At 46.8% G+C, this 22,778-nt stretch overlaps 1 protein-coding gene across 3 annotated transcripts in view; it reads right to left on the reverse strand.

The window, feature by feature from the left end:
* MAPKAP1 (MAPK associated protein 1) overlaps window positions 1-22,778 on the reverse strand; it is an 80,657-nt gene that overhangs the window by 26,090 nt on the left and 31,789 nt on the right. For all 3 annotated transcript variants that reach the window (XM_066563100.1, XM_066563101.1, XM_066563098.1), the window contains exons 6-8: window positions 21,692-21,864; window positions 16,754-16,930; window positions 9,511-9,620 (exon numbers count right to left, since the gene is read on the reverse strand). In XM_066563100.1, the coding sequence (XP_066419197.1) occupies window positions 9,511-9,620; window positions 16,754-16,930; window positions 21,692-21,864 (460 nt within the window). The remainder of the gene's footprint in view (window positions 1-9,510; window positions 9,621-16,753; window positions 16,931-21,691; window positions 21,865-22,778) is intronic.

Consider the following 22,778-nt stretch of genomic DNA (forward strand, 5'->3'; position numbering starts at 1 on the left):
CACAAAGGAAAAGAAAAAGTAACAAAGAAAATAAGAAAGAGAAGATCAGAGATGTGGGCAGTTAGGCAGCCACAGCCCAACAGCCACGGTGACAGATGCTGGGCAGGAGGGAACAAGCAAAAGGGAACTGAGCACAGGCAGAAGGCAGCAGAGCAGTCAAAAACCCCTGTTGATAAACACTTAACACTGATGTCTGTGGGACTTTCCATTTCAAGGCCCTTCTTTCACAAGGATTTGTGATTTATTGCTTTGCTGCTCCATCCCTGGGCTTTGAAAGCACGATTCCGCTTGAGTTTAAACTATATTTATATTTATTTTTTTGTTATCGCTTTTTTATTATTGCTATAGAAAATATTTGCTGGAAATATGTTGCAGCTATTACAAGGTCATAAAAAAGAGGAGATTTATGTATTTCTATCATTTCAAATAGTCTGTCAGAAAGTATCAGTCGTGCTAAGTGTAAGACTGCTGGATTCCAGTGTTCCCTCTGCCACCACATGGGCAGCAGATGGAGGAATTAAAATAGCTCAGTGTGGAGGCTCCTTGGGTGCTGGCTGGGAGGAGGGAAATCGAGGCAGCTCCTCGTCCCTGGGGAGGCCTGGGGGAACCCTGGTCCCCGTGGATGCTGGACGTGGCCCTGGGCCAGGGCACGAGCACTGGGCCATAACCAAAAGGGCAGAGGGAGGAGCAGGGTCAGGGCACTGAGGAGAGCAGAGAAAGTGGGAACAGGGAAAGGGCTCAGGAGCCTTCTCAGAACATGACAGAAAGGGCAGGATTCCATTGTGTGCTTGGCAATGACAATAAAACAACAGAAAATATGTAAACAGTGAGAGAGGAACTGGCTGCAGAGCAGAATGTTTACATCTCCAATCCTGCTGCTGCGAGGACATCTTAAATCTGTTTATCTGCTAAAAATCCCCAAAGCCCCTCAACACCTCTGAAGTGGAATAAAGATTTTATCATTACAAATGCAAATACTGGTTAATAAATAAAGATATTTAAATAGTGAAAACAAACTTTTAACATTATGCACAAGCACAAGAGGGTTTTTTTTAGCCCAATCTGTTTTTCCTTAACTTGCACTGTTGTGACATTACTGAATTTTACACACAGTTATCTGCCGCTCTCCACAGAAATACAGATGGTTTTTGTAGAAATAAACAGTCATTTATATGAAACAATTGTAAAATAGTTTATGGAAACCAGTGGTGTAATGCATTCAAATAAATGCCAGGCCTGGTTGATGGAGAGCCAAGGTGTTAAATCACACTGCTCAGGAATTCAGCTGTGGGAAACAGATAGTAAATCCAGAGTGACAGAATTTCCAGTGATGGCAAAGGTTTCTGACATCTAGTCCAGTACACAAAAACTACAGCAGTTCAAACCTATTTTACTTAACACTACCTTGACAGCAAGTGAAATTAAAGAATTTAGTCAAAAGCCCCTTAAAAAGAAACAAACACTTCATTTCTGGATTGCTTTTCTGGGGAACAACAAATGTGCAGCACGGCCAGCAGCAACCCGGGCTGTGCACAGCTCAACAGAAGGGTTTTACTTAATTGCTACCTTTTTGCGTTAGCAATGTGCAGCTCTAAAAAAAAAGCTGAGACAAAATCATCATGTTTGATCTATAATGTAAAGCACCTACAGCAGAAATCCAATACAGAGATTTTATTGTAAACTCTGCAGCTGCCCCGCTCTCAGCCTGGCCCTTCCAGCACCTGGAATTGTCCCCAAGGGACTGTCCTGGGGCCAGCCCAGGTGGGCATTCCCGACTGACCAGCGCCAGGGCTTGCCACTGCCGGGATGTTCAAGGGACAAAGGTGCTTTTCCCTGGCTATGAAGGCACCAGTGATTGTTCTGCAGTTTTGGGCAGCACAACCACAGTGCACTCGAGGGCTCAGAACACAGAGCAGGGAGGAGCTGGTCCCGTGAAGGTACCAGGGACCAGCACAGCCTCTGTTCATCACAGTGGGTGAGACAAACACAAAAATCTCAGTCACCCAAACACTGAGCTGCCCAGTTTAAAATGTCACCTTAATTACAGCATTATTCCCAATCCAGAAGAACCAGTAACCACATGGATTCAATACCAACAGATCCAAAACTGATCAATATTTCACCTTCATTTTGGAGGCTGGGCATGAAAAATTCTTCTGGGCTGGTACCCAGCCCCTCACCAGCCCGAGGCACAGAGCTAGCTAGCCAGTGCTGTTCTGACCAACGATTCACACACTTTATTCCTGACGAGCTGTTCCCCGTACACCAACACACGGGCTCTGCTCAGCATCACGGGCTGGGGAGAGGGAAAGGGTGTGTGGAATAAATAAATCATCCTGCTGCAGAGCTGAGCCGGGCTTGGGCAGGAGGAAATCATTCCCAGCAGCTCCATCGCCCCCCTCTGCACCCAGGGGCTCTCCCTGCTCACCCCCCTGCTCCGGGGACCCCCCCAAAACCGGGCAGGGAGCAGCTCTGCCCCTTCCAGCATTGGCTCTGGTCGGGAGCGGTGAGGGAGCCAAGCACAGCCCCGGGAATGCTGGCACAGCTCTGGGAACGCTGGCACAGCCCTGGGAATGCCGGCACTGGGGCTGAGTGATCCCAGCCCTGGGAATGCCAGCACAGCCCTGGGAATGCTGGCACAGCCGTGCCCGGGTAAGGCAGAGCCCCCTGGCAGCAGCAGGGATCCCTGAGGGGTTTGCAGGGATCCCTGAGGTGCTTGCAGGGATCCCTGAGGGGTTTGCAGGGATCCCTGAGGGGTTTGCAGGTAGAGCTGAGGGGTTTGCAGGGATCCCTGAGGTGCTTGCAGGGATCCCTGAGGTGCTTGCAGGGATCCCTGAGGGGTTTGCAGGGATCCCTGAGGCGTTTGCAGGGATCCCTGAGGGGTTTGCAGGGATCCCTGAGGTGCTTGCAGGGATCCCTGAGGGGTTTGCAGGGATCCCTGAAGGGTTTGCAGGGATCCCTGAGGTGCTTGCAGGGATCCCTGAGGTGCTTGCAGGGATCCCTGAGGTGCTTGCAGGGATCCCTGAGGGGTTTGCAGGTAGAGCTGAGGGGTTTGCAGGGATCCCTGAGGTGCTTGCAGGGATCCCTGAGGTGCTTGCAGGGATCCCTGAGGCGTTTGCAGGGATCCCTGAGGGGTTTGCAGGGATCCCTGAGGCATTTGCAGGGATCCCTGAGGCGTTTGCAGGGATCCCTGAGGGGTTTGCAGGTAGAGCTGCTCATACCCTGCACCAGGCTCTGCAGGGCTGCTGTAATGATCCAAAACAAAGCACTGGGAGCCAGAGCCACTCACCACTACTATTAAGCAGAAAAGCATGAGTGTGAACACAAGGAAACACAAATTAATTGGCTTTTCACTGTCACAGATGCTGGGGCTTCCATCCCAGAAAGAGTCAGAGCAAACATATGCATCGCCTACTCGAACATATTTACTTTTAAATTTAAACTCCTCAGTTACCATCATTCCATGACAGTATCAAACTTTAATGACAGTTTATTCTAACTGTAGTTCATCTGTTAGAAGTGCTTTAATCCACAGGGCTGCAGCTTTACATAGTTTATCTTTTTAATTCTCCTTTTATAAAATGTATAAATAAGTTCATATATGTGCAATCAAAATAGACACACACACACACCTCCCTTTACAGACATTTTTTTGTCCTACTCTCCCACCAACAAGGTAAGATGAGGAAGGAAAACCCCAGCAAGGCCCACAGCTCCTCTAGCAGATGCTTTAGAACATTTAAGTCACGAAATTTGACATTAAATGTGGTGCTGACACTGACACGTCAGAAACTGAATTTTCAAACACAACTCAGAGCTCTCCTCCCCAGCTGCTCCTCAAACAAAGATGAGCCCCAAGCAGAACTCTTCATCTGAGAGTCTCCAGGTTCTGAGGGTGACCTGAATTTTGTGTGAACAAATCTAAACCATGGCAATAATCAACCACCACAAAACCTGGCTCTGTAACAGACTGTGCTCCCAGGAACCAGGGGATGGAATAGGCTCCTTTCCCTGGCCCTGGCAGCTGTAATTCCTCTGATTCTGGTGTAGAGACTAAAATATGATACGGAGGCTTTTATCTTTAAGTTCTACGCCTGTTTCTCGAATCTTTCTCTTTTCTTATTATTCAGCTTCCTGTGGCAGTGAAATAATACACTTAAACAGACCAGGAAGATTATTTTAAACTATTTTTGGTCACTTTACACATTTTAAAGAATGCAAAAAGCACTGGTTGACAGCTGTTAGGGACTTGAATGTTATTGCAAAGCAGCTGTTTTCATTTATTGAAAAAGTATTAATCTTTCTCCAAACTCACAGAACACTGAGCTAATAACTCTCCCTCTAACCTACGGAAAATACAGGTCACGTCTGTGCAATGTTGGCAGAAGGTTTTGTTTACAACAATTAAACTTGTAGAGCATTTTGTTCTTAAAAGGACTGAGCCTTTCTGGTTGGGGGATGTTTGCAGTCGGAGGCAGCTATTAAATAATAATCAGTAGCATGTTCACCCTGCAAAGAATTTCTACTTGAAATCAGACAAGATTAATCAGAGGAGACTTCTCTGTTCACTAGAAATTTCAGATGAAGAGAGGCTGACACGGACCAGGAGCAGGCAGGATTATTCCAACATTTCAGCATTTTATGTTGTTTAGTTTTGTCTCTCATCTCCTTCTAAGAACATTCGGTTTTTATATACTGACATCCATGCTTAATTTGTTTGAAAACAAAGCCTCTGCACACATTCTCCCTGCATTGTTATTTACTTTACATTAGTATTTATAGTCCATTCAGCTGAGCTCTGGAGGAGAAGGCAACTGGCGTCCCAGGGAATGTGTTTGTGGAAGAGCAGCAGGAATGAGACAGCTCACAGGCAGGGAGATGACTTCCAAGTGTACATATAGTTCCTGCACATATTTAATTTGAGAATCACCATGGCATCAAGATACATGAAGTATCAAGGATGAAGTCACCATCTTTCTTATGTTCTTAAAATCATAATCCATGCAAACATATTTTATAGGCAATATTGAGTGCAGGCTTTGGTGCAGAGATAAAAAGCCTGGTAAGATCTCCTTGCCTGCTGCACACTGTGGGCTGCTGTCAGCCCCAGCCCCAGCTGAGCCCTGGGGTCAGAGCATGGGCTCTGCCTTCCACCTTGGAAGAGCTGTGCCTGCCTTGGTCCCTCTGAGCCTCCCTAAAAAAGCAGGATTTAAAGTGCACACCTACCACAACCCAGATTTCTTACATGTTAATGGGGTAACACATGAGTACTGGTGAAAGTAAGACCAGCAGAAACACACACCAGACTGACCGAGCAGGAAAATCATTTCCCAGTAAAGCAAATCAAGCTCTAGGGGTAATGGTGTTTTACAGTTCTGCAACCTGATCTGTACGACCTACAAAGCTTCCTCTGCCAAGCTGACAGTGGGATTTCAAGCATGCCCAACAGCTACCTAACTTACCTCCAGAAGTTAATGTTAACTGATCTCTGGGGAGCAGAATTATCCCAGCTACTAAAACACCCAAATCTCACCTTCTAAAACAGCTTCTCAGGACTCGGTTATTAGAGCTGTTCAAAATCCAGACAGCACAGTATCTGACATTTTTACTGATAAATTCAAGGAGAACAGGAAGTTCTTATGCTCTCAATCTCCAGCATGTGAGTTCTTTTCTGCAGATCTGCCACGCTGCAGAGAGATTTTTTATTTACACCATCAGCTGCTGAAGTGCACAAAGAAAGGAGATGTAGGCATGGCAGGATTATACAGAACAAGCCTTAAACTACCTCTGGACATGAGTGTTCTCCAAGGGCTGTTATCCCAGTGCCTGAGCTGTGCCCAGCCAGGTCCCTGTGGCACTGATGGAGCTTCCAGCTCCCCTCTCTGTGCCCATCCTCGGCTCTTTCTCTCCCATCTGGGCTGTTTTCAGAAAACCCTCTTGCATGAGCAATGCCCCTGAGCCCCCTCAAGGTGGCCCATCCTGGATTAGAGCAGTCTCCCCTAGAAGCTCATCCCAGAACTGCAGAGCTTTATTTCCAGCCCTCCCATGAAATATGCCTGTGCAATACATGCTGCTGAGCACGCAATAGGTTAAACAAATTGATGATAAAGTATTCGACTTCGTTAGTTTTCATTACCATAAGAAAACATCAATTACATTTTCTATTTTATGACTGTACACAGGGGAATCCATTACAGTAAGGGAGAGGCTGTAGGACTCCTTCTGCTGCTTCTCTCCTCAGCAGAAAGAACAGTTTGTTTCCAAAGGCAGTGACACCAGCCCAGAGGAAGGGAAGGCACACCGGCATTTCTGCATAGACAGCTCCTATCCTGATTTATCCAGCCTGGCTCCAACTAATTAAACATCTGCCTCAACGATTTCCTCTGCAGATTTATCTTCTCCAGTATGCAGCACTGACTGGTTGTTACAGGCTTTCTCCTAACTTGCAGCCCTTCCTGCGCTTCTCCCGGCTGGTGATCTGGGCACGTGGCAGGAGATGATCCAGCATTGCCATTAGCCCCCCGTGGGTGCCTGTGGTGGGACAGGTCACCAGGTCCCACAGTCCTGCTGCAGGACAACCACGTCCTCCAGGAGAGGACTCGGGGCCAGGCTCTCTCAGCTACCACACATCCAGTTACTTCACCACCTGCACTTCCCCTTGGCTGGCTCAAATATTAGTATTTAAAAATGGTCAGAGTTCATATGTCAAAAGCCCTGAGACACTAAGGAAGAAGAATTGCAAGGAAGGTGAAATAGTTTGAACAGTTTGCAATAATTTTATCTAAATAGAGCTAGGCACAGTCAGAATATTGCTGCTGTTTTTTCAGGCCCCTTTCTATGAAGAAAAGGTTCTAGCCCACTTCTGTCTCTTACTGATCAGTATTTTGCTGCAACAAATAATCTTTACTGGCTGAACAAAGTATTTAGAGAAAACTAGCCCAAAACCCCTAGTCATGCTGAACAAACCCTTCCCAATTGTACCACAGGAATTCCTCAAATTTTCCTCACCCAAAGTAGCCAGCCCAGGTTTGCATTTTCTTACCAATTCAGGACCAATCTGAAAAATGTCCTGTAAGTCAGCGGTGAAAACAGATCAGAAAGCAACTGCTTCTACCAGTACTTGACAACAGCATAAGCTGTAATGCAATAAATTCATCTGTCCCGAAAAGGCTGATCTGGAGGCCCATTTCAGACAGGCAGAAAAGCTCATGGGCATTTCTGTTTTATTAAAATATTCCAAAAACTTTAAATAAACACGTTCAGCCTATTTTTAGTAACGACTTTTTAAAAATCAGACCAATCAGCTTTAAAGGAAACATTGCTGAATGAGGAGAAATGTTTCTCCTAAATTATGTCTTATCTTTTATTCAGAACTTTGACATCCTAATCCACTGGTTAATAATGACCTGAAGCACCCTGGTCCAGGCCTGTGCTGTGCTAATGCTCTGATCTGCAATTCCATTTATCCCTGCATCTCCCAGTGACAGCGAGAGGCACATCCTCTGCAATGGTGAGGGATCTGGGGGTAGGCGAGAAATGATGGCAAAATCTTTCCTTTTACTCCTGCTCCAGTCTCTCTGTGCCCACTGTGGTGGCATCCTGAGCTCTCCCTGCCCTCACAGCACAGCCTGTGGCAGATGGGGGCTGGCACAGCCTGTCTGGATCCAGAGGGTCCCCTCTCTGCACACAGCTACAATTGCTGCTGCTTTGAAGATAACAGCAAGACCTTCCTAAGCCCCCCCACTCTCCTAAAGCCTGATCATCCACATTTTGGGAGAGGGATGTAATTGGGAATACGGAAAGGTTTGGATAAGGTAAGTTAATGGTGATAAAAAATTCTGATACATCCCTATATACCCTGTTCCTGAAAAGGGTTCTGAGCAGGAGGGCCAAGGCAGCAGAGGTGAATGTATTAGCTGAAAGAAGAAATGCCAGGTCCATTCCTTCTCTAAACTACTGAGCAAAAATAACAAAGTCAAAGCAGAATCAAATTTCAAATGGACAAAGAATAAAACATCTGTTACACGAAGGGGGGAAGCAGTTTAAAGACTGAGCTAAGTGAATCCTTTAGCAACCTTCCTTCAGGGAAGGGAAATCTGACCCCAGGAAATAAATAAAAGTCACCCAAAAAGTGAACAAAAGAGGTGTTTGAAAAAACCCCACCACCATTCATCGCCGCTAACGACTTGTTCATTATGAGTGATGATGGATAAAGACTTCTCACGCTGAGATGAAATCAAGATTTATATGCATTGTTTCCTCTCCCAACTTGTGGGAAGATCATCATCATTTAATTCTATCTCTGCGGCCAGCGATGGGCATCCAGAGAGCAGGTTATCACACGGCGCAGTCAGCTGGCAGGGCGCGAGTGCCGCTGGCACATCTGGAGCGCGGCGCGCAGCCGGCCTGAGCGATGGCTCCTGGCCACCCTCCAAATTGCTGCAGGCTGCCGGGGCCCCTCTCCACCCCCGGCACTGCTCCTCTCCTCCTCCCCCCCCTTTTTTTTTTTTTTACGAGAATCAGATTTTCATTGCTCCATTCAATTGCTCTTCTCTGCCATTTTTTACAGCTCTTATCGTTCCCTTGGAATATGGCCTTGAGACAGCTCATCCGTGTCCTTCACTGTGTTATCTCTTCTAACTTTTATTAAAACTTCAGCTCTCATCTGAAGATAGCTAATTAAATCCATGACAGATTATACACGCATTTAAAAACTGCACTGAACTACTTTTTCTAAGGAGAACGGGGTTTATTTTCTTTTCCCATAGTTAAAACTGAGGGTGTATAAGGAGGTTTCATTCATTTACAAAGACAAGATCCTTATCTTTCCCACTATATAGATGGGTTTATATTAAAGTTCCTTTGTTGCGTGACAAGACTCAGTGCAATTTCTCTCAGTAATTATTTCTTGTTGCTGGAAAGATCTCTCAGCCTTATACTTCTGAAATATATACACTAACATATATGTGAATGCACATCTACCCCCCAGAAAAACATTGTTTAAAATAGAAATACGAGCACTGTACATTTTCCTTTTTTAAGTGTTCATATGCCTTAACTATAACAGCACTATTTTGATAACATTGCAGAAAGTAAATTTTTCACTACAAGTAACAACGAATCCTTGAAATTATTTAAAATCACACTAAGCATAATTTTATTACATAAATTAGAAGTATATATACAAACTCTATCATGGGCTGGACTTGCTGCACTTCTACCCATCATCCCAAATTACCATGAACTGGTCTTGAATGCAAATGGCTTTGTTATCATAAATAAATATTTGCAGGAATGGATATACTGCTCTGCAGCAAACATTATGCAGCTCCTGCACTGCCAGCTTTGTGCCAGCATGGAGAACACAGACCTGTGCACAGAACTGCTGTGAGTGGGGCTGGGACACAACCCCCCAAAACCTGAGCAACGTTCACAACAGTTAAAAAGAGATATAAAATATACTCGTGGAGAAAACACCCTGCCCTCTAGAAAATACGATAAATAACCCACCTGAGCCTCTCTGTGATCCCTTCCTTCTCTTTAAGGCCTTTTGTAAGATATCCTTCATGGTGACCTTCATACTGTCCACCTGAATAAGTGAGAATCCATGAGCAGCATTTCTGCAAGACAGATGCACATGCAGTTTTACAAAACAATCATCACTGGCAGCTCCCCGCAGCCCTCGTTAGCTTCAAGCAAAGCACTCGTTAGGCACACGGTTAACGAAGTTGGGCTGGAAAGGGAAGTTAAAAGGAGAAACCAAGCAAACTGCCTGAGCAAGGCAGAGACAAAACCAGCCAAAATGGGTTGAGATTTAAGACAAGGGGTGTAAGGATTTTCCTAATTTATTGTTATTTTTGATCACTTGGCGTTCAGCATTAGAAGAGAAAAATGAGCCAGTGTACCTGGGGGGCTCCTCATCTCCTCAGCTCGTGTCTGTGCTTCACAGCACACAACAGAAAAGCAGTTTGCAGTGGCATTTTCACCTGTGTCCCACACGTAACAAACAGTTAGGGACACGGGGCAGCACACCCCGCAGTGACAGCAGCTTTGCAGCACTATCAGGGAACTGCCTCAATGCATTACTCCCAGCCTAATGGGGCTCCTTCGGACACGTTTTTGTGAACACAATGGCACAAAATCCCCCAGAAAGATCCAAGGCAGGGGTCCTTGTCCTGGCCATCACCCATGGGAGAGGCCACACTGGGGGAAGGACTGCAAGGAGCACGGGGACAGCTGTGGGGGATACTGCTCACAGGCAGCGAGAGGGGCACCCCTGGGGAAGCAGAGAAGATGACAATGTAATAGAAGAGACTCTGAATGAGCAGATCAGTAAATTTTGCCCCTTAGCCCTCGCAGTCAGTCTCGGCTCATGTCAGTAGATGTCACTGCAGACAGTTCCAGGGAAATCCGAGAGCTGAAGGCTCCCACCGGAGAGATTGCTCTGCATGAAAAAACTGGTTTGCAAAGCTATTTGGGCAGGAGGAGGAGCCTTGTATCTGGCAACCAGGAATTTTAATCAGGGAGTACAGCTCTATATGAACAGCACAGCTGGAATATTTTTAAAAGCAACTGGCAGGCAAAAGCAATCCAAGCAACACAAGTACATCCTGCAAAACAACCCCATATTACATGTCACTTTGAAACACAAATGCTGGGACCAGAGGTTGGAGCTCAGGTCACATCAGACACAGCATCCCCAGCCCACGGTGTCCCAGCCAGGACAGAGCCCACAGCTCAGGGCACTGACTGCAGCCTGACCCAGGGGCCAGGAGCCCCTGCCCGGCCACGTGCTGGTCACAGCTCGGTGTCCTGGGGGCCACTCGTGCTCCTGGGAGCAGCAGCCAAGCCTGGGCTCAGGAGATGTCCCCCTGTCCCCCCTCGCTGGTGTGAGACGCCGTTTCCCTCTCCTCGGTTCTGCATTGGTCTCATCTGAATTTCATTTTCAATTCCCTTTGTTCCTGGCAAAATGAAACTGCCTAAAAGCCCAAATTTATGTTCTCCAGACCATTTATTATTTATAACTCTATCTTACTCGTCTTCAAACCAAATAATCCCAACCTTTTCATGCATCTACTTTTCCCTCTGTTTCTGCCGCGTGTTCAGCGCAGCAGGAGCAGAGCTGAGGGAGGGAGTGCCACTGCAGGTGACACTGCTGTCCTGGGAACAGCCCCAGCGCTCAGAGCTAACGCCTGCAATGAGCAGAGATCTTCCCCAGCACTTCACTGAGGAGCAAATTTCCCTTGAAGCTGCTGTGGAGCCCCATGACCTGCACGAGCTCTACACACCTGCCCTTTACCGGGCCAATCCCTCGCTTCCCAAAAGCCTCACAGTCCCAGCTGACCTGCTGAGCAAGATTCACTGGATTCTTTAAGGTGAAAAACCTATTCTACAGTTATAATCACAAAAAGAAAACTACCTTTGTGCTTTTATTTAAACAACACAAGGTTTCTCATTGAAGTGCTGCATGAAAAGCCCTCCATGCTGGACCAGACCATCACAACACTTGGTGCCTCCAGGTAATTCATATGATGCTCTGCAATACCTACAGGAATTTTCCAGAAAATTCCAACCAAAGTCCAGGGAAATAAATTAGAATATTCCATGGAAAAAAGAAATTGCAAGGGCAACAGAAGGCTTCCATAACCCGCTATGGCCAAAACAACCGGAGTCACAATCGTCCCCTTTGTACAAAACTCTTTTCAGCATTGTTCACCCCAAACACAGCAGGGCCTGCAGCCCCCTTCCCACTGGGCACAGAGTGGCCATTGGCAGATGGCCCCAGCTCAGGGCTGCTCACACTCCCACGATCAGGAACGTCCCAAAAATGGAAGATTCTGTCTCAGCTCCTGACACTTCAGCTGCTGAAGAGCACAGGCTGCTGTGATCCCACCCGTGTTCCGGGCTGGCCCGGCTCAGCCGGTTCTTTCCATTGAGCAGCTGGCCTGAGAACTGTCAGGCTGATTTCCCTGACACTCCATTACTAACCCCTGCCCGAGCCACGGCCATTCTTTGCCTCAGAAGCTGGATCTCATCCCAGAACAATCTTTGAAAGTTTATTTTACTGATCAAAGCAAAATAAGAAAGCCTGTGTGTTTGGCTATATTTAGTGTGCGAGCCGTGAGTGAGTGCTTGGCAGGAGCGGTGGGACGCAGAGCGCGCCCCGCTTTTGTAAACTCTTGGCTGTTTGCTCTGGAGCAGAGCCAGAGGGGCTGGGCCCCCACCCTGCTCCAGCTGCTCCCTCCCTGCCCCGACTCCCCTCTCACAAGGCACCACCACGTCAGAGCAACATTTCAGCACTCGGCAACCCCTCACATCTGAGCCGGGGTGGACCAAAGAGCTCCTGCCGTCATCCTGGGGCCAGGCCAGAGTCAGGACACGTTTCTGTGCCCAGAGGAGAAGCCCCGTGGAATCACAGATTAGCTGGGGTGGGAAGTGACCTCTGGAGATCCCCGTGTCCAATCCCCTGCCCAGGCAGGCTCACCCAGAGCAGGGGACACAGGAATGTGGCCAGGTGGGTCTGGGATGTCTCCAGAGAGGGAGACTGCAGCCCCTCCTGGGCAGCTGTTCCAGGGCTCTGCCACCCTCCATGGAAAGAAGCTCTTCCTCACTTTGAGGTGGAACTTGCTGTGGTTTAGTTTAAGGCCGCTGCTCCTTGTCCTGGCACTGGACACGCTGCCAGGGTGTCCTGGAGCTGTGCTAAGCTCCGGAGCTTCTGGAGCACCACCAGCCCAGCCCAGCCCTGCCTGGTGTGGCCACAGCACAGCAGACTGGGCTGGAGAAACACTCACCCACCTCAGCCCACCCCTGCCCAGCGTGCTCTGCCCTGGCCATGGGCATGGACTGTCCTCACTCAGCACAATCAATCCCAGCACATCCCTAATTGCAATCACTAACAATGTGTTTTACCTCCCTCTGCTAAGGTGTGATACTTTCCTTTTAGGTCAACACACTGAAAATAGGACAGACAAGCAGATGCTGGTCAATCAATTAAAAGTGCTGCTGGCAAATTGGAAGCCAAAGAAATTCCTTAGCTTGTATTTTCTGTCATTTTGCAAAAACATACCTGGGTGACAAGGTTAAATCAAGCAAAGGAAATCCCTGGCACTTATCATCCACAGGCATTACTGATAAATTGTGCAGTGGAGGAATAAAGGATTACCTTCTGTATTTTTTCATTACACTTTTCTTTTGTTACAGAATACATAAATCCATTGTGGCACAATGTAATATGTATCATCGTGCTACACCTGTGGACGTTTCATAACGGCTGCCATGTCTGTGCAGTCAGGAATGATAAGTGAACCACCCGTGAATGTTAATGATAGTGATCATTCTGCAGTAACTTGGCTTTCCATCTTCTTTTACAGCCTCCGTGCTGGAGCCAGGGTGGCAAGGTTCAGGAGAGGGAAAGGGAAGCAGCAGCACAGGCAGAAGCTCTCCTCGTGGTGCTGAGGTGCCACAGGAACAGGCAGGGTCCCTCCTTTTGCCACAAAACAAAACCCACAATGGAAGGACAAAGGGTTTCTGCTCTGAATGAGAACTTTTTGAAAAGCTCCTTTCCAATTTAGAGCAATTTTTAAAATTTTTGATTTTTTTTCTTTTTTTTTCTTAACACAGAAGTGGAATTTACTTTCCAGAAATGGAATTTATAGCACTTAAAGCTCACTGCATAACCAGCTGGCATGGCTGGAAGTGCCTGGGAGTGACTAATAGCAATTTCCACTTGATCAGCACAAAGTCAGACTTAAGACTCAAAATCCCAGCTGATGCAATGGACTTACCTTAAGCTGGGTAATTTTTAAGATAAAGTGCACAGTGATAGGAACTGACTAAATAATACCAGCCACAATTTTTATTCTGAGCCTAAATGACCTGCTTTTGTGCATCTCAGCTTGGCCTTGCATAGCTCTGTGCACTACTGAGTTTAACTGGCTGCATTTTGACACCACTATAACAGTCCTTAGCCCTCCATCAAATTTTCTGATGCCCTCCTATCCCTCCCTCTCCACTGTCCTGGGAGCCATACTCTTAATTTTGCACCCACATTAACTGTCTTAAATTTTATATGAATATTCTAAATGTTCTTTGCAGATTATCCACCTCCATGTACAAATCAGGAACAGGCCTTTTGGGGACTGCTGCTGGAGTCCAAGAAAAAACACATTTCAGGGCTTTGAACTGAATTTGCAAATGCACAATGCAAGTCTGGTATTTTAAAAGGGTTTCAAACCTTAAACTATCGGGTATGGCTTTGAAAATTTGTATATAATAGTCAAAGCAATTTAAGTACAATATCAAAACAGAAAAAAGTGCTACAGAGCAGAAGAACTGGATGCCAAATTTCCTCTGTGTGCCAACTGGCAGCTGAGCTACAGCTCCTCAAAACACCATTAGATCGAGTGTGTCAAGTTCCAATAATAAAATTTCCAAGGGAAAAAGCCCTAACGATGGTACAGATTTATTTTAAGCCTTTCAGGTATGACCTCACCACCTCGAGAAGTCTGTATTTCCATGGATGTGGTGCTTTGTTTGCCTCTCCCTGGCAAACCCCCTGGATGGAGAGCGGGGCCGTGTGTGGGTGCCGTGCCTGGTGTTGGACAAAGCTCTGCTTTCCACAGCAGCCACCTTCCAAAAACACAACTCGCTAGACTAATGGGCACTGAGCAGCCAGAACGACTGCCCTCCTTCTTCTCCTTGTGTAACTTTGCCAGAGTCCTTGGAACTTGCCAAATTCGGTCATGCCTGCTTAGCTTGCTCGACTGATTGTGCCAGAAAAGAAAATAAGACACAGATGTATTTGAGCTCTTTGAGATGCCAGTAAGAGCGACAGCTAATGGCTTCATTTCGACCCTCCCCTACCAGCTGGGCACAGGTGGGGGGATAATGAGGTCCCTCTCCCTAATCAAACTCAATTATTTACTACTCTGTACGGCCACAAAGACATTCCCATCCAGCTCGGAATATAAACTGCACTGTGGGCTACTTCCAGCCACCACCCCTGGGTATTTACAGCTAACTCGAGTGGCTCAGAGTTTGCCTTGGCAGGAGTTGAAGTGAATAAAGTTCTGCAAACTGTTTCTGCTCAAACATGTCCTGCAGAAGGGGGGTCCCTGGCAGGGCCCCACTGCGCTCAGCCCGCGAGGAGGAGCACGGCTCCAGCACGGAGCTCCTCACAAGCATCAACATTTTTCAACAGTGATTCAATATTAATAAACATTACAAGTCACAAGGCTGACATGGCAGCAGCTGAAGTACTTCAGCACGAAGAGGAAAAAAAAAAGAGATGCAAAATATAGAACCACAATTACATGCACGGGTAGGGTGACAGGGGAGGAAGAAGACATAGAATTTACAGCAAATCCCTACAAAAATAAGACAGCACACACATGTAAACTCACAGAGGTAACAACGTTTTGATCAAGTGATGATCAAGTAATTCTTTATTCTAGGGGACGCATTAAAAATTCTAATTTAAACCTAGCTATTTACACAGTAATCACAAGCCATTTAAAATTAAAATGTGAATGCTGGCAACACCAAACTGACCCTTTCAGAAGAGCATTGCTTATGATGCAGCTGTCCTGTTTCTCCTCAGCAGCACCTTCCAAGCTAGAAGGAAGCTTCTCACATCAGCACAAATGATGGTAAACCAATAGATTTTGCATTTTTCTGCAGGCCCTGCAGCTGGACCCTTCTCCTGCTGCCAGCTGCAGGCAGAGCTCTGCTGGGCAGCCCCTGACCCTGCCGAGGTCTCTGGGCTCCCATGGGAAGGGCAGCCCCAGCCCCTGACCCACACCTGGTCACTGCAGTGAGCACTGAGCCCAGCTCAGGCACCCAGGGCAGCTCTGGGGGACAGCTGGGGAAGGACACTCTATCCAGATGAGAAATCAGCAGCAATTTAGAGTTGTCTATTGACAACGACCTCCCCTTCCTCACCACGGCCTCAGTGCAGCACAGCCCAGCATCTCAGCCTTGAATAACTTACTTGTGAACACTGGGGCCAGAATATTTTATTTCCCAGTGCCCTGATGCAGTGGAACAAAGTGAATGTGGCCTCTGGGAATACATGTGAGATTTCTGACAATGGCTTTCTGTAGGATGCTTTGCAACGTCGCTAAGAAACACAGTACACAATAAAGAATATAAAAACTAATTAAATAAGCCAGATTTAAAAAAAAATGTCTGATTATTCAGAACTGGAAGCAGCTGTAGTGTTAAGAAATGTAAGTAATGTCCAATAACCAGGAAAACCCTATTAGCATTTTCATTTCAAGAGCTCCAAACATGAAATATTTTTCCCAAGTAAGAAGTGGCTTATGCTCCTGGCATTTTGTTCTAGTAATTAAGGCCTTCTGATGGTTTAAGAGATTTTTCATTCACAAGTAAAGAAAAATAAAAGTGATGAAACACAGTATATATCCCTACTTCACTGATAAGGACATAGCAAATTCTTCTTGATCTGCAAGTCAGACAGCTGAGGTCTCCGGGGTGGGTGGGGTGTCCCTCACCAAACTCTTCTGGACTTGGGAGGGGAATGTCCAGTCCAGCTGGTGTGCTTGGTTACTGCTCATTTCTCTTCTCACTGTTATTGAGCCACACTGCAACTATTTGTCTGTAAAACCACCTCACTGCAGAGCATCACCAAGGGCTGTGGCCCCGGGCTGCTGGTGAAGCCAGGAGAAGGGAGGCAGAGGAGGAGGAGGAGGAGGAGGAGGAGGAGGGAGGTGGCTGTGCCCAGCCAGGTACTCACATGCGCACGAAGAGCGACTGCTTGGCTGCCAGCCCTGGGGACGAGTACTTCTCCACCAGGGCCAGCGTGCTGAAGCCAAACTTGTGGATGGGCTCGTTGGAGTCCAGGGGCGGGAAGTCCGTGTCCACCTCGCCGTCGTCCTCGGCGATGTGCAGGCAGTAGGCGCTGACATTGTCACTGCAACAGAGAGCTGCACTCAGCACAGCCTGGGCTGGCACCACACCTGCACGGGGCCAGGGGCACCTGCTCGGGGACACCTGCACAGGGACACCTGCTCGGGGACATCTGCATAGAGCCACCTGCTCGGGGACACCTGCACAGGGACACCTGCACAGGGACACCTGCTCGGGGACACCTGCTTGGGGACACCTGCACAGGGTCAGGGGCACCTGCTCGGGGACACCTGCACAGGGACACCTGCATAGAGCCACCTGCTCGGGGACACCTGCACAGGGCCAGGGACACCTGCTTGGGGACACCTGCACAGGGACACCTGCTCGGGGCCACCTGCATGGGGACACCTGCTCGGGGACATCTGCATAGAGCCACCTGCACGGGGACACCTGCACAGGGGCACCTGCTCGGGGCCAGGGGCACCTGCTCGGGGACACCTGCACAGGGACACCTGCATGGGGACATCTGCATAGAGCCACCTGCTCGGGGACACCTGCACAGGGGCACCTGCTCGGGGACACCTGCACGGGGACACCTGCACGGGGACACCTGCATGGGGACACCTGCACAGGGACACCTGCACAGGGACACCTGCTCGGGGACACCTGCATGGGGACACCTGCTCAGGGACACCTGCACGGGGACACCTGCATGGGGACACCTGCATGGGGACACCTGCTCAGGGACACCTGCATAGGGACACCTGCACAGGGACACCTGCACGGGGCCAGGGGCACCTGCACAGGGACACCTGCATGGGGACACCTGCACAGGGACACCTGCACAGGGACACCTGCTCGGGGACACCTGCTCGGGGACACCTGCACAGGGACACCTGCATAGAGCCACCTGCTCGGGGACACCTGCACAGGGACACCTGCACAGGGACACCTGCACAGGGACACCTGCACGGGGCACTGCCTCAAATGGCATGGTGACACCGCACAAAGGTGTCCCCAGAGGTCACAACGTGTCCTGCTGCCATGGAAAAACCCCAAACCTCAGAGCAGAGCAGTCTTCGTCCTTAACTGCTCTACAAACAAAAACTGACAATGATTAAAATACACTAAAATCTATAAAAGTTTCACGATTTCATAAAGCAGGAAGGATATTTCTCCATCTGTGAAAATTATTTATTTATACGATGACTACATTTCAGAGCTAAAGGCAAACAAGTGGTGTCTGTGATTTTTCACAGGTCAAACAACTGTGGAAGTTTAGTGTCTGTGAGCTGGAAAAGCAGAGTGCTCTTGGGCAGGTGAGCAGGGTCATGAACTATGGGAAAAGTAAATATCTATCCAACACAGTAGCAATGATTAGCAGAAAACTTACCTTTACTAAATACCTAAGTTCAGTCACTAAAAGCAGTCATAAATTAATTAACACCAACAAGCAGAACTAACACAGAAAGCTGAAACAGATACAATGTGAAAGAAATAAAGAGCCGAGCCTCTTTCTTTCCACAGATGAAAGCTCAGAGGGAAACAACCATTTATAGCTACCAAACAGGTATTAATCATAATTTCCTAACATTGAAATCTATTTCAAATGTTACTTCAGTTTAAATTATTGACCTGAAAATAAGTATTCTTTCTGACTGTAAACCTGCCAGCACTCAGGCCTTTCCCCAGCCACGCAGTAAAGCTGGAGGTGCATGTGGCAGCGTGTTTCTAAACTCTGCAGTTTAAATTTGGAGTTTTAATTGCATGATTGATGCTTAAATTAATTAATTGTAAAGTGTATGCTAATTGTTTAATTGGTCGCTTGATCTATATAGATCATTTTTTGAATTAAATGAGTTGATTTACAAAGTTTATTGATTGGATGTGACAATGAATTATTTCACCGACTACCTGATTTGCAATTTTCTCAATTAATTCACAAACCTTTGGTTGCAACTGTGCTTTATTGAGAGTGCTTAGTCCAGGTGATCTATAGGCATCTTGTCATGACTAAGACATTTATTATAGAAAACAGGGAATAATGATGCATTGCTGTTAATGTAAGCTGCAAATTTGCTCACCAAAGGTAATTCAGCAACATTCACCACTCTGAATTTTGGAAATTCTGCAAATACTAGTAAAGAAAGTTTCTGGCCTTGAACCCTTCCTGGGATGGAGCAGCCACAGCTGCTCTGGGCACCCTGTGCCAGGGCTTCACCGGCCTCACAGCCAGGAACTCCTAATTCCCCATATCCCACCCATCCCTGCCCTCTGGCAGTGGGAGCCATTCCCTGTGCCCTGTCCCTCAGCTGGAGGAAGGCACAGCCACGGGGCAGCAGAACACACCCAGCAGGCCCCAGTGCCACCAGCTCCTGTCCCAGCAAACTGGGGACATGCACAGCACTGGTCACACCCCACAGAACAGAGGGGTTACAGATGTCTGCGCTCCTGGGCTGGATTCCTTAACAGATTTAGTCACCATGTGGTAAAAAAAAAAACAAACAAAAAAGTCCAGTGAGTAAAACTGTTCTGCACTTTGAACCTCCACCAGGCTGAGGCAGATTGAAGTTGGGAACTTACAAGTTCAGCACAAAAAGGAGAGATTCGTTCCTCACTTCTAAAAATAGCAAATCTATTTGAATTGTGCATCTCACTATTAATTTCTTCCTAGAAAGGGATTTTGTTTATTTTTTGCAGGTGGAATCATTCCAGCACATCTGTCAGGGGCTGGCAAGAAAATGCTGGGTTACAACCCAGGTCCATGTGTGGGAGGCCAGGGACAGGGCTGCTAACACTGCCAGTGTTCCTGGAAACAAGAGACTGAATAGAGACAAATACAACACAATTATAATAAAAAAGGCAGCCTAATTGAATACAGAATGTTCTCAAAGGTGTCAGCTAGTACTCATTCACTTCAGACTCTTACACCTATCTTTTAGGAAAAGGAATTAGGCAGTAATATATTCTTTTCCTAAAGACAGAAGGGGTTGTTTCTCCTAATTATAAAGTCTAAAACCTCCTCATTATTCTCACAGTGTCACTAGCAGGTATAGTTGTCACTCTGCATGCCTTGCATACCCATCTGAGGCATTCTATAGATGGATTTTAGTGCAGTGCCACAATGATCCCCATTTTGTCTTTTCACACTCTCACCTGACTGAATCAGGAGCAAATGGCCAATGTAGAATGGGCACCCTACATGAGCTGCTTCCTTACTTGGATATATGAGAATTAGTTTACAGTTAAATCAATCCTTGCTTCAGGACTGGCAGTCAGCAAAGCTAAAAAAAAGATGATGAGAAATAATTAAGGACCTACAAGAAAAGAAACTTCTTGGAAACTCAAGGCTCTGGCCCTCAGCCTGAGCCTTTGTCCCCAGATTCTCAGCTGCTGCTGCTGTGTCTGACTGTGCTCTTGGGAACTCACGCCTCCATTATTTATTTTATTCTCTCTGCCTGAGATTTGATTACATCGGACAGCCTCCTTGCTCATGAGCACTTTTTGACACATTATAACATCTTATCCTTCAAGGCAGACAGTGAAATTCATTTCTTCCCACTGTTGCCTTTTGCTGTGGGCAGTGATGGTTCATGGAACACTCCACTGATGGGTGCAGTTCCATTTGAGCTCTGCTGTGTTCCTGAAAAATATGTGTGTGCCCAAAGACTGACATCAGTGCAGTCTTACTCATTAAAAAATAGCCTCATCATACACAAAGGACGCTTCTCTGAACTTGTGATATAATGAACAGAAATTAATAACAGCAAATGAAATGGCACCATCTGTGAATAATTTTATATTTCTTCTCCAGAACATAAAAAAGGACAAATCAAACCCAAGTGTTAAACCCCAGAAACATTTCACATGTCTGTTGAGAAGAGCTAAGGAAAAATCCATATCCAAAGAAAGAACATCCATGGAAGTGTTTTCCAGAGGGGCTTTCCTGCGTGCCCTGTCTATGGAACAGAAATCAGCAAACCCAAACGTGGGAGCCCAAGTGCCCTGACTCCCATTCCCCCACAGCTGTGCCACAGCAGCAGCTAAGGCTGCTGAGCCCTCCAGGGCTCCTGAAAAATGCTGAAAGAGTGAGCTGTGAAATTCAGGATCAAAAAACCCCACCCCATTCATTCAATATTCCAGGAACAATAAAAAAGTGAAATTTGGCTCATATAGAAAAAACTCAAACAAAACTATCAACCTCCTTTGCACCAGGGACATCCCTGCTAGTAACTCCTACTGACAACTCTGTAATAAACTACTTTAAGTCCTTATTTTATGTTCTATGGCCCAGCAAAACCAGAAGTATTTTACACAGCTGTTCTAAAATGAAAGCTGCTCAGGTGAGCTGTTCTGAAGAACCTTTCTATGCATCTGCTGTCATCTGCCAGGAAAAAGGAACAGCTCTTACTAACCACCACCAGTGCTCCAGCAGAGCAGAGGGACTTAGAGGAGTTCTGGACTTTATCTGACATCTTATGATCTCAGCCATTAAGGACACTAGCAAAAAATGGATGGGATATGAAATAACAAATGCCTCTGTGACACCAAAAGAGAGAAAGTTTGCATTATTTTTACATAGTTTTGAAATGATGATTCATTTACAGGTCCAAGCCTTCCTGTTGATCATTTCCCAGCACACAGCAGTTAATTGAAAGAGAAATGGCTGGAGGTGCAAGTGTGCTGCTCGGAGGGAAATACTGCTACATGTGAAGGTGCTAGGATTCATATTTCCAAACATTGACACAGAAATCTGTTTCAGTATGCAAAAAAGGCTGCAGAGGAGAAATGGAGAGGTCAGGAGGTAGTAAAGAAAGAGCATTACTTCAGCTTGGGTTCCCGTCCCTCACTTGTATATTGCCAGCAGATGAGCCCGATCAGGTCGTGCACCTTGGCGTTGGCGATGGTCACCACGGTCATGGGCTGCAGCTTGTCCTGGCTCGTGTGCAGGGGGAGGTAGACATCGATTTTTTTGGTTGCTGTTGTACCAACATGGCCCTGGTGAGGAAACACATTTCATCAGGATGTATCAAAAAGTGTCACGGGGTTTATACAAAATCTGGGCGGACGGAATTTGGCTCAGCAGGAAAACTAAAATAAGCTGCTATGGCTTAAAATTGGAAGGAGATTAAACATTTAAATTCCAATTATTTCCCTGCTGTTTATCTGTAAAAAGTACATGAAATATCTGGACATGATTTCACAGATTTCCATAAAGAGCCTGAACTTTGCTGTAGGATCCCATGTTCCTGCAGAATCCAAAAAACTGGAATTATGCGTGGGATGGGGAGGAAGAGGGACCCGACAAACCAGCCTAAGACTTCCAAATTGTTCTGCAGTTCTGCTGTCTTCTGCAGTTCTTCCCCAGCCCCGGAGGGAGCACAGACACCCACCCACCAAGGCTTGGCCTTGGCTTGCCAAGAGCAGAACAAAACCACACACGCAGCTGAGCCACTGAGCTGCTCTGCTTGAGGGCACCAGCAAAAATCAGCTAATATTGGGGTTTACTGGAACTTACTGGATGAAAAGAACCCATTTTTTGCCCTGGAGATTGACATTTAAATAAACCATAAAGCACACAGCAACACAGATCTATGATATTGGCATTACAAGAAAAGGATGTTTAATACACTGCAGGTAGGACTGCAGCTTTCACCCAGAAATCTTCTAAACAAACAAAAATTGCACATCCTGACCCCCTCCTCCAAAGAACTCCAGGTAACTCTGTATCTCCATCTCTCTCCATACGACAAGGGCCTTGAGAAGAGAAAGAGCTTTTTGAATTAATCACTTGGAATTCTAAGTAACAGAAAAAAAGGATTCAATGCTATAAATCTATAATGAGAGCATAAAACAGGGAGTTAAATGCCATGTGCTAATTTCAATATATTGTTAAAAACCATTTGATCCTT

Source organism: Molothrus aeneus, chromosome 19 (assembly GCF_037042795.1).
Source record: "Molothrus aeneus isolate 106 chromosome 19, BPBGC_Maene_1.0, whole genome shotgun sequence".
Classification (NCBI taxonomy): Eukaryota; Metazoa; Chordata; class Aves; order Passeriformes; family Icteridae; genus Molothrus; species Molothrus aeneus.